Below are 17,500 nucleotides of genomic sequence, written 5' to 3' on the forward strand. Positions count from 1 at the left end.
ATCACAGACACACACACACACACTGCATCACAGACACACACACACACACTGCATCACAGACACACACACACACACACGCACACACTGCATCACAGACACACACACACACACACACACACTGCATCACAGACACACACACACACACACACACACACACACTGCATCACAGACACACACACACACATTTGAGTTGTTTCTGTTTTAACTTGTAACCGGAATTAATACGTCAATTGTCACCTCTCCCCCTCCCTCCCTCCCCCTCTCCCTCCCTCCCTCCCCCTCTCCTTCCCTCCCTCTCCCTCCCTCTCCCCCTCCCTCCCTCCCCCTCTCCTTCCCTCCCTCTCCCTCCCTCTCCCTCCTCTCTCCCTCCCTTCCCCTCTCCTTCCCCTCTGCCTCTCCCACCCCCTCCCTCCCTCCCTCCCTCCCTCCCTCCCTCCCTCCCTCCCTCCCTCCCTCCCTCCCTCCATCCCCCTCCCCCCCCTCTCCCTCCCTCCGCCTCTCCCTCCCTCCACCTCTTCCTTTCTCCCTCCCCCTCCCCCTCTCCCCTCCCTCCCTCCCCCTCTCCCCCCCCATCCCTCCCTCTCCCTCCCCCTCCCTCCCTCCCTCCCCCTCCCCCCCCCCCCTCCCTCCCTCCCTCTCCCTCCCCCTCTCCCCCCTCCCTCCCTCCCTCTCCCTCCCCCTCCCTCCCTCCCCCTCTCCCTCCCCTCTCCCTCCTCCAGGTCTGGCTCTCCTAGATGCTGGGGAGAGCATGGGTGAGCTGGGGGAAGTGAAGGATGCCCTGGATATGGAGGTCAAACAGAACTTTATTGATCCACTACAGAACCTACAGGAAAAAGACATTAAAGAGATACAGGTAGCGACAGAAGTGTGTGTTGTTAAATAAATATTAAATAATGTAGATACATTTTAAATATATAAATGGTATATAAATATTATAAATAAATGCTAAATATCTGTTAAAAACATTTTGAATACTTTTTAAATATTGAATAAATCTTGAATAACTGTAAATGTGAATTGCATACAAAGTAACTATAAGGGCTTAAAAACAAAGGTGTCATTGTACTCTGATGATTCATGTTTTCTTTTAAAACCACAATTAGAATCTCTCCACAAAAATAAAAATGTTAAATGTATATAATGAATGTGAATTTTGAGGGCAGAAATGATTAACTATTAAAATATTAGATCTCTCACTAAAGGTGTCAGTCATTCAAAAGTTAAAACTTAAATCCAAACTGGTTCTCTAGCAGAATGTCTCACCACATGTTCAAGAATGTCCTTTTTCATTACAACCTCTTACTTTCGGTTATTTGAAAAATAAATCATCTCCAAAAATATCCATATTTTTTAAAACGAGCCACAGAAAGTTGGTTGCAATGTTTAATCCACCAGAAAAGACAGAACAAATAATCCAACATATATTGTGGTTAAACTCAAATATACTAATTTATATTAAAAAAAATATTAAAAAATTGTAAATTATGTCATAAATAGGAATGGTGGATTTATTTCACACATGCAGCTAAAACATATAAATATATAAATATATAATCTGTAGAAACTATGAGAGTAGAAAAGATCAGAACTTTTGTGAAACAGCACAGTTAAAAATGTATGGCAAATAGAACTGGAAGGACATCAGTAATAGATGGGAGAGGTTGAGGGTAGAGGAAGAACATCAGTAATAGATGGTTGAGGGTAGAGGAAGGACATCAGTAATAGATGGGAGAGGGTAGAGGAAGGACATCAGTAATAGATGGGAGCGGTTGAGGGTAGAGGAAGGACATCAGTAATAGAGGTTGAGGGTAGAGGAAGGACATCAGTAATAGAGGTTGAGGGTAGAGGAAGGACATCAGTAATAGATGGTTGAGGGTAGAGGAAGGACATCAGTAATAGATGGTTGAGGGTAGAGGAAGGACATCAGTAATAGATGGGAGCGGTTGAGGGTAGAGGAAGGACATCAGTAATAGAGGTTGAGGGTAGAGGAAGGACATCAGTAATAGATGGTTGAGGGTAGAGGAAGGACATCAGTAATAGAGGTTGAGGGTAGAGGAAGAACATCAGTAATAGATGGTTGAGGGTAGAGGAAGGACATCAGTTATAGATGGGAGAGGGTAGAGGAAGGACATCAGTAATAGATGGGAGCGGTTGAGGGTAGAGGAAGGACATCAGTAATAGAGGTTGAGGGTAGAGGAAGAACATCAGTAATAGATGGTTGAGGGTAGAGGAAGGACATCAGTAATAGATGGGAGAGGGTAGAGGAAGGACATCAGTAATAGAGGTTGAGGGTAGAGGAAGGACATCATTAATATATGGTTGAGGGTAGAGGAAGGACATCAGTAATAGATGGTTGAGGTTGAGGGTAGAGGAAGGACATCAGTTATAGATGGTTGAGGGTAGAGGAAGGACATCAGTAATAGATGGGAGAGGTTGAGGGTAGAGGAAGGACATCAGTAATAGATGGTTGAGGGTAGAGGAAGGACATCAGTAATAGATGGGAGAGGGTAGAGGAAGGACATCAGTAATAGATGGGAGCGGTTGAGGGTAGAGGAAGGACATCAGTAATAGAGGTTGAGGGTAGAGGAAGGACATCAGTAATAGAGGTTGAGGGTAGAGGAAGGACATCAGTAATAGATGGTTGAGGGTAGAGGAAGGACATCAGTAATAGATGGTTGAGGGTAGAGGAAGGACATCAGTAATAGATGGGAGCGGTTGAGGGTAGAGGAAGGACATCAGTAATAGAGGTTGAGGGTAGAGGAAGGACATCAGTAATAGATGGTTGAGGGTAGAGGAAGGACATCAGTAATAGAGGTTGAGGGTAGAGGAAGAACATCAGTAATAGATGGTTGAGGGTAGAGGAAGGACATCAGTTATAGATGGGAGAGGGTAGAGGAAGGACATCAGTAATAGATGGGAGCGGTTGAGGGTAGAGGAAGGACATCAGTAATAGAGGTTGAGGGTAGAGGAAGAACATCAGTAATAGATGGTTGAGGGTAGAGGAAGGACATCAGTAATAGATGGGAGAGGGTAGAGGAAGGACATCAGTAATAGAGGTTGAGGGTAGAGGAAGGACATCATTAATATATGGTTGAGGGTAGAGGAAGGACATCAGTAATAGATGGTTGAGGTTGAGGGTAGAGGAAGGACATCAGTTATAGATGGTTGAGGGTAGAGGAAGGACATCAGTAATAGATGGGAGAGGTTGAGGGTAGAGGAAGGACATCAGTAATAGATGGTTGAGGGTAGAGGAAGGACATCAGTAATAGATGGTTGAGGGTAGAGGAAGGACATCAGTAATAGATGGGAGAGGTTGAGGGTAGAGGAAGGACATCAGTAATAGATGGTTGAGGGTAGAGGAAGGACATCAGTAATAGATGGGAGAGGTTGAGGGTAGAGGAATGACATCAGTAATAGATGGTTGAGGGTAGAGGAAGGACATCAGTAATAGATGGTTGAGGGTAGAGGAAGGACATCAGTAATAGATGGTTGAGGGTAGAGGAAGGACATCAGTAATAGATGGTTGAGGGTAGAGGAAGGACATCAGTAATATATGGTTGAGGGTAGAGGAAGGACATCAGTAATAGATGGGAGAGGTTGAGGGTAGAGGAAGGACATCAGTTATAGATGGGATAGGGTAGAGGAAGGACATCAGTAATAGATGGTTGAGGGTAGAGGAAGGACATCAGTTATAGATGGGAGAGGGTTGAGGAAGGACATCAGTAATAGATGGTTGAGGGTAGAGGAAGGACATCAGTAATAGATGGTTGAGGGTAGAGGAAGGACATCAGTAATAGATGTTGAGGGTAGAGGAAGGACATCAGTAATAGATGGGAGAGGTTGAGGGTAGAGGAAGGACATCAGTTATAGATGGTTGAGGGTAGAGGAAGGACATCAGTTATAGATGGGAGAGGTTGAGGGTAGAGGAATGACATCAGTAATAGAGGTTGAGGGTAGAGGAAGGACATCAGTAATAGATGGTTGAGGGTAGAGGAAGGACATCAGTAATAGAGGTTGAGGGTAGAGGAAGGACATCAGTAATATATGGTTGAGGGTAGAGGAAGGACATCAGTAATAGAGGTTGAGGGTAGAGGAAGGACATCAGTAATAGATGGTTGAGGGTAGAGGAAGGACATCAGTAATAGATGGGAGAGGTTGAGGGTAGAGGAAGGACATCAGTAATAGATGGTTGAGGGTAGAGGAAGGACATCAGTAATAGATGGGAGAGGTTGAGGGTAGAGGAAGGACATCAGTAATAGAGGTTGAGGGTAGAGGAAGGACATCAGTAATAGATGGTTGAGGGTAGAGGAAGGACATCAGTAATAGATGGGAGCGGTTGAGGGTAGAGGAAGGACATCAGTAATAGAGGTTGAGGGTAGAGGAAGGACATCAGTAATAGATGGTTGAGGGTAGAGGAAGGACATCAGTAATAGAGGTTGAGGGTAGAGGAAGAACATCAGTAATAGATGGTTGAGGGTAGAGGAAGGACATCAGTTATAGATGGGAGAGGGTAGAGGAAGGACATCGGTAATAGATGGGAGCGGTTGAGGGTAGAGGAAGGACATCAGTAATAGAGGTTGAGGGTAGAGGAAGAACATCAGTAATAGATGGTTGAGGGTAGAGGAAGGACATCAGTAATAGATGGGAGAGGGTAGAGGAAGGACATCAGTAATAGAGGTTGAGGGTAGAGGAAGGACATCAGTAATATATGGTTGAGGGTAGAGGAAGGACATCAGTAATAGATGGTTGAGGTTGAGGGTAGAGGAAGGACATCATTTATAGATGGTTGAGGGTAGAGGAAGGACATCAGTAATAGATGGGAGAGGTTGAGGGTAGAGGAAGGACATCAGTAATAGATGGTTGAGGGTAGAGGAAGGACATCAGTAATAGATGGTTGAGGGTAGAGGAAGGACATCAGTAATAGATGGGAGAGGTTGAGGGTAGAGGAAGGACATCAGTAATAGATGGTTGAGGGTAGAGGAAGGACATCAGTAATAGATGGGAGAGGTTGAGGGTAGAGGAATGACATCAGTAATAGATGGTTGAGGGTAGAGGAAGGACATCAGTAATAGATGGTTGAGGGTAGAGGAAGGACATCAGTAATAGATGGTTGAGGGTAGAGGAAGGACATCAGTAATAGATGGTTGAGGGTAGAGGAAGGACATCAGTAATATATGGTTGAGGGTAGAGGAAGGACATCAGTAATAGATGGGAGAGGTTGAGGGTAGAGGAAGGACATCAGTTATAGATGGGATAGGGTAGAGGAAGGACATCAGTAATAGATGGTTGAGGGTAGAGGAAGGACATCAGTTATAGATGGGAGAGGGTTGAGGAAGGACATCAGTAATAGATGGTTGAGGGTAGAGGAAGGACATCAGTAATAGATGGTTGAGGGTAGAGGAAGGACATCAGTAATAGATGTTGAGGGTAGAGGAAGGACATCAGTAATAGATGGGAGAGGTTGAGGGTAGAGGAAGGACATAAGTTATAGATGGTTGAGGGTAGAGGAAGGACATCAGTAATAGAGGTTGAGGGTAGAGGAAGGACATCAGTAATAGATGGTTGAGGGTAGAGGAAGGACATCAGTAATAGAGGTTGAGGGTAGAGGAAGGACATCAGTAATATATGGTTGAGGGTAGAGGAAGGACATCAGTAATAGAGGTTGAGGGTAGAGGAAGGACATCAGTAATAGATGGTTGAGGGTAGAGGAAGGACATCAGTAATAGATGGGAGAGGTTGAGGGTAGAGGAAGGACATCAGTAATAGATGGTTGAGGGTAGAGGAAGGACATCAGTAATAGATGGGAGAGGTTGAGGGTAGAGGAAGGACATCAGTAATAGAGGTTGAGGGTAGAGGAAGGACATCAGTAATAGATGGTTGAGGGTAGAGGAAGGACATCAGTAATAGATGGGAGCGGTTGAGGGTAGAGGAAGGACATCAGTAATAGAGGTTGAGGGTAGAGGAAGGACATCAGTAATAGATGGTTGAGGGTAGAGGAAGGACATCAGTAATAGAGGTTGAGGGTAGAGGAAGAACATCAGTAATAGATGGTTGAGGGTAGAGGAAGGACATCAGTTATAGATGGGAGAGGGTAGAGGAAGGACATCGGTAATAGATGGGAGCGGTTGAGGGTAGAGGAAGGACATCAGTAATAGAGGTTGAGGGTAGAGGAAGAACATCAGTAATAGATGGTTGAGGGTAGAGGAAGGACATCAGTAATAGATGGGAGAGGGTAGAGGAAGGACATCAGTAATAGAGGTTGAGGGTAGAGGAAGGACATCAGTAATATATGGTTGAGGGTAGAGGAAGGACATCAGTAATAGATGGTTGAGGTTGAGGGTAGAGGAAGGACATCAGTTATAGATGGTTGAGGGTAGAGGAAGGACATCAGTAATAGATGGGAGAGGTTGAGGGTAGAGGAAGGACATCAGTAATAGATGGTTGAGGGTAGAGGAAGGACATCAGTAATAGATGGTTGAGGGTAGAGGAAGGACATCAGTAATAGATGGGAGAGGTTGAGGGTAGAGGAAGGACATCAGTAATAGATGGTTGAGGGTAGAGGAAAGACATCAGTAATAGATGGGAGAGGTTGAGGGTAGAGGAATGACATCAGTAATAGATGGTTGAGGGTAGAGGAAGGACATCAGTAATAGATGGTTGAGGGTAGAGGAAGGACATCAGTAATAGATGGTTGAGGGTAGAGGAAGGACATCAGTAATAGATGGTTGAGGGTAGAGGAAGGACATCAGTAATATATGGTTGAGGGTAGAGGAAGGACATCAGTAATAGATGGGAGAGGTTGAGGGTAGAGGAAGGACATCAGTTATAGATGGGATAGGGTAGAGGAAGGACATCAGTAATAGATGGTTGAGGGTAGAGGAAGGACATCAGTAATAGATGGTTGAGGGTAGAGGAAGGACATCAGTAATAGATGTTGAGGGTAGAGGAAGGACATCAGTAATAGATGGGAGAGGTTGAGGGTAGAGGAAGGACATCAGTAATAGAGGTTGAGGGTAGAGGAAGGACATCAGTTATAGATGGTTGAGGGTAGAGGAAGGACATCAGTTATAGATGGGAGAGGTTGAGGGTAGAGGAAGGACATCAGTAATAGAGGTTGAGGGTAGAGGAAGGACATCAGTAATAGATGGTTGAGGGTAGAGGAAGGACATCAGTAATAGAGGTTGAGGGTAGAGGAAGGACATCAGTAATATATGGTTGAGGGTAGAGGAAGGACATCAGTAATAGAGGTTGAGGGTAGAGGAAGGACATCAGTAATAGATGGTTGAGGGTAGAGGAAGGACATCAGTAATAGATGGGAGAGGTTGAGGGTAGAGGAAGGACATCAGTAATAGATGGTTGAGGGTAGAGGAAGGACATCAGTAATAGATGGGAGAGGTTGAGGGTAGAGGAAGGACATCAGTAATAGATGGTTGAGGGTAGAGGAAGGACATCAGTAATAGATGGTTGAGGGTAGAGGAAGGACATCAGTAATAGATGGGAGCGGTTGAGGGTAGAGGAAGGACATCAGTAATAGAGGTTGAGGGTAGAGGAAGGACATCAGTAATAGAGGTTGAGGGTAGAGGAAGGACATCAGTAATAGATGGTTGAGGGTAGAGGAAGGACATCAGTAATAGATGGTTGAGGGTAGAGGAAGGACATCAGTAATAGATGGTTGAGGGTAGAGGAAGGACATCAGTAATAGATGGGAGAGGTTGAGGGTAGAGGAAGGACATCAGTAATAGATGGTTGAGGGTAGAGGAAGGACATCAGTAATAGATGTTGAGGGTAGAGGAAGGACATCAGTAATAGATGGGAGAGGTTGAGGGTAGAGGAAGGACATCAGTAATAGAGTGTAATATAATATGTGTCCATAATATTGTATGTATAACCTGGAAGTTCATTAGTTTACTCCAATTAGGGGAGGGGAGGTCGGGGTAGCGGAATATAATGAAGGAACATGTATTTTCAAAAGATGTATATCTATCAAATCAAAATCAAATCAAATGTTATTTGTCGCATGTGACGAATACAACAGCTGTAGACCTCACAATGCAAATAGTCAGCTGTAGACCTCACAATGCAAATAGTCAGCTGTGGACCTCACAATGCAAATAGTCAGCTGTAGACCTCACAATGTAAATAGTCAGCTGTAGACCTCACAATGCAAATAGTCAGCTGTAGACCTCACAATGTAAATAGTCAGCTGTGGACCTCACAATGCAAATAGTCAGCTGTAGACCTCACAATGTAAATAGTCAGCTGTAGACCTCACAATGCAAATAGTCAGCTGTAGACCTCACAATGTAAATAGTCAGCTGTAGACCTCACAATGCAAATAGTCAGCTGTAGACCTCACAATGCAAATAGTCAGCTGTGGACCTCACAATGGAAATAGTCAGCTGTAGACCTCACAATGGAAATAGTCAGCTGTAGACCTCACAATGTAAATAGTCAGCTGTAGACCTCACAATGTAAATAGTCAGCTGTAGACCTCACAATGCAAATAGTCAGCTGTGGACCTCACAATGCAAATAGTCAGCTGTAGACCTCACAATGTAAATAGTCAGCTGTAGACCTCACAATGTAAATAGTCAGCTGTAGACCTCACAATGCAAATAGTCAGCTGTAGACCTCACAATGTAAATAGTCAGCTGTAGACCTCACAATGTAAATAGTCAGCTGTAGACCTCACAATGCAAATAGTCAGCTGTAGACCTCACAATGCAAATAGTCAGCTGTGGACCTCACAATGGAAATAGTCAGCTGTAGACCTCACAATGTAAATAGTCAGCTGTAGACCTCACAATGCAAATAGTCAGCTGTAGACCTCACAATGTAAATAGTCAGCTGTGGACCTCACAATGCAAATAGTCAGCTGTAGACCTCACAATGTAAATAGTCAGCTGTAGACCTCACAATGCAAATAGTCAGCTGTAGACCTCACAATGTAAATAGTCAGCTGTAGACCTCACAATGCAAATAGTCAGCTGTAGACCTCACAATGCAAATAGTCAGCTGTGGACCTCACAATGGAAATAGTCAGCTGTAGACCTCACAATGGAAATAGTCAGCTGTAGACCTCACAATGTAAATAGTCAGCTGTAGACCTCACAATGTAAATAGTCAGCTGTGGACCTCACAATGGAAATAGTCAGCTGTAGACCTCACAATGTAAATAGTCAGCTGTAGACCTCACAATGTAAATAGTCAGCTGTAGACCTCACAATGCAAATAGTCAGCTGTGGACCTCACAATGCAAATAGTCAGCTGTAGACCTCACAATGTAAATAGTCAGCTGTAGACCTCACAATGCAAATAGTCAGCTGTAGACCTCACAATGTAAATAGTCAGCTGTGGACCTCACAATGCAAATAGTCAGCTGTAGACCTCACAATGTAAATAGTCAGCTGTAGACCTCACAATGCAAATAGTCAGCTGTAGACCTCACAATGTAAATAGTCAGCTGTAGACCTCACAATGCAAATAGTCAGCTGTAGACCTCACAATGCAAATAGTCAGCTGTGGACCTCACAATGGAAATAGTCAGCTGTAGACCTCACAATGGAAATAGTCAGCTGTAGACCTCACAATGTAAATAGTCAGCTGTAGACCTCACAATGTAAATAGTCAGCTGTGGACCTCACAATGGAAATAGTCAGCTGTAGACCTCACAATGTAAATAGTCAGCTGTAGACCTCACAATGTAAATAGTCAGCTGTGGACCTCACAATGGAAATAGTCAGCTGTAGACCTCACAATGTAAATAGTCAGCTGTGGACCTCACAATGGAAATAGTCAGCTGTAGACCTCACAATGTAAATAGTCAGCTGTGGACCTCACAATGTAAATAGTCAGCTGTGGACCTCACAATGGAAATAGTCAGCTGTAGACCTCACAATGCAAATAGTCAGCTGTAGACCTCACAATGGAAATAGTCAGCTGTAGACCTCACAATGCAAATAGTCAGCTGTAGACCTCACAATGGAAATAGTCAGCTGTAGACCTCACAATGCAAATAGTCAGCTGTAGACCTCACAATGCAAATAGTCAGCTGTAGACCTCACAATGTAAATAGTCAGCTGTAGACCTCACAATGCTAATAGTCAGCTGTAGACCTCACAATGGAAATAGTCAGCTGTAGACCTCACAATGCAAATAGTCAGCTGTAGACCTCACAATGGAAATAGTCAGCTGTAGACCTCACAATGCAAATAGTCAGCTGTAGACCTCACAATGCTAATAGTCAGCTGTAGACCTCACAATGGAAATAGTCAGCTGTAGACCTCACAATGGAAATAGTCAGCTGTAGACCTCACAATGCAAATAGTCAGCTGTAGACCTCACAATGGAAATAGTCAGCTGTAGACCTCACAATGCTAATAGTCAGCTGTAGACCTCACAATGGAAATAGTCAGCTGTAGACCTCACAATGCAAATAGTCAGCTGTAGACCTCACAATGGAAATAGTCAGCTGTAGACCTCACAATGCAAATAGTCAGCTGTAGACCTCACACTGTAAATAGTCAGCTGTGGACCTCACAATGGAAATAGTCAGCTGTAGACCTCACAATGCAAATAGTCAGCTGTAGACCTCACAATGCAAATAGTCAGCTGTAGACCTCACAATGCTAATAGTCAGCTGTGGACCTCACAATGCAAATAGTCAGCTGTAGACCTCACAATGCTAATAGTCAGCTGTAGACCTCACAATGCAAATAGTCAGCTGTAGACCTCACAATGCTAATAGTCAGCTGTAGACCTCACAATGCAAATAGTCAGCTGTAGACCTCACAATGCTAATAGTCAGCTGTGGACCTCACAATGCAAATAGTCAGCTGTAGACCTCACAATGCTAATAGTCATCTGTAGACCTCACAATGCTAATAGTCAGCTGTAGACCTCACAATGCAAATAGTCAGCTGTAGACCTCACAATGCTAATAGTCAGCTGTGGACCTCACAATGCAAATAGTCAGCTGTAGACCTCACAATGCAAATAGTCAGCTGTAGACCTCACAATGCAAATAGTCAGCTGTAGACCTCACAATGCAAATAGTCAGCTGTAGACCTCACAATGTAAATAGTCAGCTGTAGACCTCACAATGCAAATAGTCAGCTGTAGACCTCACAATGCAAATAGTCAGCTGTAGACCTCACAATGTAAATAGTCAGCTGTAGACCTCACAATGCAAATAGTCAGCTGTAGACCTCACAATGCAAATAGTCAGCTGTAGACTCACAATGCAAATAGTCAGCTGTAGACTCACAATGTAAATAGTCAGCTGTAGACCTCACAATGTAAATAGTCAGCTGTAGACCTCACAATCTAAATAGTCAGCTGTAGACCTCACAATCTAAATAGTCAGCTGTAGACCTCACAATGCAAATAGTCAGCTGTAGACCTCACAATGTAAATAGTCAGCTGTAGACCTCACAATGCAAATAGTCAGCTGTAGACCTCACAATGTAAATAGTCAGCTGTAGACCTCACAATGCAAATAGTCAGCTGTAGACCTCACAATGTAAATAGTCAGCTGTAGACCTCACAATGCAAATAGTCAGCTGTAGACCTCACAATGCAAATAGTCAGCTGTAGACTCACAATGCAAATAGTCAGCTGTAGACTCACAATGCAAATAGTCAGCTGTAGACCTCACAATGCAAATAGTCAGCTGTAGACCTCACAATGTAAATAGTCAGCTGTAGACCTCACAATGTAAATAGTCAGCTGTAGACCTCACAATGCAAATTGTCAGCTGTAGACCTCACAATGCAAATAGTCAGCTGTAGACCTCACAATGCAAATAGTCAGCTGTAGACTCACAATGCAAATAGTCAGCTGTAGACTCACAATGCAAATAGTCAGCTGTAGACCTCACAATGTAAATAGTCAGCTGTAGACCTCACAATGTAAATAGTCAGCTGTAGACCTCACAATGCAAATAGTCAGCTGTGGACCTCACAATGTAAATAGTCAGCTGTGGACCTCACAATGCAAATAGTCAGCTGTAGACCTCACAATGTAAATAGTCAGCTGTAGACCTCACAATGCAAATAGTCAGCTGTAGACCTCACAATGCAAATAGTCAGCTGTAGACCTCACAATGCAAATAGTCAGCTGTAGACCTCACAATGCAAATAGTCAGCTGTAGACCTCACAATGCAAATAGTCAGCTGTGGACCTCACAATGCAAATAGTCAGCTGTAGACCTCACAATGTAAATAGTCAGCTGTAGACCTCACAATGCAAATAGTCAGCTGTAGACCTCACAATGCAAATAGTCAGCTGTGGACCTCACAATGCAAATAGTCAGCTGTGGACCTCACAATGCAAATAGTCAGCTGTAGACCTCACAATGCAAATAGTCAGCTGTAGACCTCACAATGCAAATAGTCAGCTGTAGACCTCACAATGCAAATAGTCAGCTGTGGACCTCACAATGTAAATAGTCAGCTGTGGACCTCACAATGCAAATAGTCAGCTGTGGACCTCACAATGTAAATAGTCAGCTGTAGACCTCACAATGCAAATAGTCAGCTGTAGACCTCACAATGTAAATAGTCAGCTGTAGACCTCACAATGCTAATAGTCAGCTGTAGACCTCACAATGCAAATAGTCAGCTGTGGACCTCACAATGCAAATAGTCAGCTGTAGACCTCACAATGCTAATAGTCAGCTGTAGACCTCACAATGCAAATAGTCAGCTGTAGACCTCACAATGCTAATAGTCAGCTGTAGACCTCACAATGCAAATAGTCAGCTGTAGACCTCACAATGCTAATAGTCAGCTGTGGACCTCACAATGCAAATAGTCAGCTGTAGACCTCACAATGCTAATAGTCAGCTGTAGACCTCACAATGCTAATAGTCAGCTGTAGACCTCACAATGCAAATAGTCAGCTGTAGACCTCACAATGCTAATAGTCAGCTGTGGACCTCACAATGCAAATAGTCAGCTGTAGACCTCACAATGCAAATAGTCAGCTGTAGACCTCACAATGCAAATAGTCAGCTGTAGACCTCACAATGCAAATAGTCAGCTGTAGACCTCACAATGTAAATAGTCAGCTGTAGACCTCACAATGCAAATAGTCAGCTGTAGACCTCACAATGCAAATAGTCAGCTGTAGACCTCACAATGTAAATAGTCAGCTGTAGACCTCACAATGCAAATAGTCAGCTGTAGACCTCACAATGCAAATAGTCAGCTGTAGACTCACAATGCAAATAGTCAGCTGTAGACTCACAATGTAAATAGTCAGCTGTAGACCTCACAATGTAAATAGTCAGCTGTAGACCTCACAATGTAAATAGTCAGCTGTAGACCTCACAATCTAAATAGTCAGCTGTAGACCTCACAATGCAAATAGTCAGCTGTAGACCTCACAATGTAAATAGTCAGCTGTAGACCTCACAATGCAAATAGTCAGCTGTAGACCTCACAATGTAAATAGTCAGCTGTAGACCTCACAATGCAAATAGTCAGCTGTAGACCTCACAATGTAAATAGTCAGCTGTAGACCTCACAATGCAAATAGTCAGCTGTAGACCTCACAATGCAAATAGTCAGCTGTAGACTCACAATGCAAATAGTCAGCTGTAGACTCACAATGCAAATAGTCAGCTGTAGACCTCACAATGCAAATAGTCAGCTGTAGACCTCACAATGTAAATAGTCAGCTGTAGACCTCACAATGTAAATAGTCAGCTGTAGACCTCACAATGCAAATTGTCAGCTGTAGACCTCACAATGCAAATAGTCAGCTGTAGACCTCACAATGCAAATAGTCAGCTGTAGACTCACAATGCAAATAGTCAGCTGTAGACTCACAATGCAAATAGTCAGCTGTAGACCTCACAATGTAAATAGTCAGCTGTAGACCTCACAATGTAAATAGTCAGCTGTAGACCTCACAATGCAAATAGTCAGCTGTAGACCTCACAATGCAAATAGTCAGCTGTGGACCTCACAATGTAAATAGTCAGCTGTGGACCTCACAATGCAAATAGTCAGCTGTAGACCTCACAATGTAAATAGTCAGCTGTAGACCTCACAATGCAAATAGTCAGCTGTAGACCTCACAATGCAAATAGTCAGCTGTAGACCTCACAATGCAAATAGTCAGCTGTAGACCTCACAATGCAAATAGTCAGCTGTAGACCTCACAATGCAAATAGTCAGCTGTGGACCTCACAATGCAAATAGTCAGCTGTAGACCTCACAATGTAAATAGTCAGCTGTAGACCTCACAATGCAAATAGTCAGCTGTAGACCTCACAATGCAAATAGTCAGCTGTGGACCTCACAATGCAAATAGTCAGCTGTGGACCTCACAATGCAAATAGTCAGCTGTAGACCTCACAATGCAAATAGTCAGCTGTAGACCTCACAATGCAAATAGTCAGCTGTAGACCTCACAATGCAAATAGTCAGCTGTGGACCTCACAATGCAAATAGTCAGCTGTGGACCTCACAATGCAAATAGTCAGCTGTGGACCTCACAATGTAAATAGTCAGCTGTAGACCTCACAATGCAAATAGTCAGCTGTAGACCTCACAATGTAAATAGTCAGCTGTAGACCTCACAATGCAAATAGTCAGCTGTAGACCTCACAATGCAAATAGTCAGCTGTAGACCTCACAATGCTAATAGTCAGCTGTAGACCTCACAATGCAAATAGTCAGCTGTAGACCTCACAATGCAAATAGTCAGCTGTAGACCTCACAATGCAAATAGTCAGCTGTAGACCTCACAATGCAAATAGTCAGCTGTAGACCTCACAATGCAAATAGTCAGCTGTAGACCTCACAATGCAAATAGTCAGCTGTAGACCTCACAATGCAAATAGTCAGCTGTAGACCTCACAATGCAAATAGTCAGCTGTAGACCTCACAATGCAAATAGTCAGCTGTAGACCTCACAATGCAAATAGTCAGCTGTAGACCTCACAATGCAAATAGTCAGCTGTAGACCTCACAATGCAAATAGTCAGCTGTAGAACTCACAATGCAAATAGTCAGCTGTGGACCTCACAATGCAAATAGTCCAAGTAGCCATTTAATTAGCTGTTCAGGAGCCTCATGGTTTGCTGGTAGAAGCTATTTAGGAGTATATATATATATATGTATGTATGTATATTAATATATATGTGGGTATGTATCTGTATATACAGTATATATATATATATTTATATATACCCCAAAAATATATGGGGGTTTGGAAGTGATGCAGATAATTACATTGATGGTAGTTACGATCTATCAGCAATTTGAAAGCGGATCTAAAATAATAAATAGAATGTATATGTATTATCACTTAAATCATTAAGTCTGAAATACATGTCAAATAAAGGAGATACGTTTTAAATAAATGAAATAAATAAATGAGATACATTTTAAATAAATTATGAAGTCAATGAATTAAAGATGTGTTGTTGCAGCACCACCTGAAGAAGATGCAGGGACGCCGCCTGGACTTTGACTATAAGAAGAAACGCCACGGTAAAGGAGATGGGATTATTATTATCGTCATGGTGATTATCATTATTACTATTGTAATTGTAGGTAAAGGAGATGGGATTATTATTATCGTCATGGTGATTATTATTATTACTATTGTAATTGTAGGTAAAGGAGTTGGGATTATTATTATCGTCATGGTGATTATTATTATTACTATTGTAATTGTAGGTAAAGGAGATGGGATTATTATTATCGTCATGGTGATTATTATTATTACTATTGTAATTGTAGGTAAAGGAGATGGGATTATTATTATCGTCATGGTGATTATTATTATTACTATTGTAATTGTAGGTAAAGGAGATGGGATTATTATTATCGTCATGGTGATTATTATTATTACTATTGTAATTGTAGGTAAAGGAGATGGGATTATTATTATCGTCATGGTGATTATTATTATTACTATTGTAATTGTAGGTAAAGGAGATGGGATTATTATTATCGTCGTGGTGATTATCATTATTACTATTGTAATTGTAGGTAAAGGAGATGGGATTATTATTATCGTCGTGGTGATTATTATTATTACTATTGTAATTGTAGGTAAAGGAGATGGGATTATTATTATCGTCATGGTGATTATTATTATTACTATTGTAATTGTAGGTAAAGGAGATGGGATTATTATTATCGTCGTGGTGATTATTATTATTACTATTGTAATTGTAGGTAAAGGAGATGGGATTATTATTATCGTCGTGGTGATTATTATTATTACTATTGTAATTGTAGGTAAAGGAGATGGGATTATTATTATCGTCGTGGTGATTATTATTATTACTATTGTAATTGTAGGTAAAGGAGATGGGATTATTATTATCGTCGTGGTGATTATTATTATTACTATTGTAATTGTAGGTAAAGGAGATGGGATTATTATTATCGTCATGGTGATTATTATTATTACTATTGTAATTGTAGGTAAAGGAGATGGGATTATTATTATCGTCATGGTGATTATTATTATTACTATTTTAATTGTAGGTAAAGGAGATGGGATTATTATTATCGTCATGGTGATTATTATTATTACTATTGTAATTGTAGGTAAAGGAGATGGGATTATTATTATCGTCATGGTGATTATTATTATTACTATTGTAATTGTAGGTAAAGGAGATGGGATTATTATTATCGTCATGGTGATTATTATTATTACTATTGTAATTGTAGGTAAAGGAGATGGGATTATTATTATCGTCGTGGTGATTATTATTATTACTATTGTAATTGTAGGTAAAGGAGATGGGATTATTATTATCGTCATGGTGATTATTATTATTACTATTGTAATTGTAGGTAAAGGAGATGGGATTATTATTATCGTCATGGTGATTATTATTATTACTATTGTAATTGTAGGTAAAGGAGACGGGATTATTATTATCGTCATGGTGATTATTATTATTACTATTGTAATTGTAGGTAAAGGAGACGGGATTATTATTATCGTCATGGTGATTATTATTATTACTATTGTAATTGTAGGTGAAGGAAATGGGATTATTATTATCGTCATGGTGATTATTATTATTACTATTGTAATTGTAGGTAAAGGAGATGGGATTATTATTATCGTCATGGTGATTATTATTATTACTATTGTAATTGTAGGTAAAGGAGATGGGATTATTATTATCGTCATGGTGATTATTATTATCACTATTGTAATTGTAGGTAAAGGAGATGGGATTATTATTATCGTCATGGTGATTATTATTATCACTATTGTAATTGTAGGTAAAGGAGATGGGATTATTATTATCGTCGTGGTGATTATTATTATCACTATTGTAATTGTAGGTAAAGGAGATGGGATTATTATTATCGTCGTGGTGATTATTATTATTACTATTGTAATTGTAGGTAAAGGAGATGGGATTATTATTATCGTCATGGTGATTATTATTATTACTATTGTAATTGTAGGTAAAGGAGATGGGATTATTATTATCGTCATGGTGATTATTATT

At 41.5% G+C, this 17,500-nt stretch overlaps 1 protein-coding gene across 1 annotated transcript in view; it reads left to right on the top strand.

Moving 5' to 3' along the window:
• LOC118942972 (endophilin-A1-like) overlaps positions 1-17,500 on the top strand; it is a 38,033-nt gene that overhangs the window by 5,853 nt on the left and 14,680 nt on the right. The window contains exons 5-6 of the mRNA XM_036958368.1: positions 720-853; positions 15,443-15,503. Coding sequence (XP_036814263.1) covers positions 720-853; positions 15,443-15,503 — 195 coding nt within the window. The remainder of the gene's footprint in view (positions 1-719; positions 854-15,442; positions 15,504-17,500) is intronic.

Source organism: Oncorhynchus mykiss, chromosome 21 (assembly GCF_013265735.2).
Source record: "Oncorhynchus mykiss isolate Arlee chromosome 21, USDA_OmykA_1.1, whole genome shotgun sequence".
NCBI classification, from domain to species: Eukaryota; Metazoa; Chordata; class Actinopteri; order Salmoniformes; family Salmonidae; genus Oncorhynchus; species Oncorhynchus mykiss.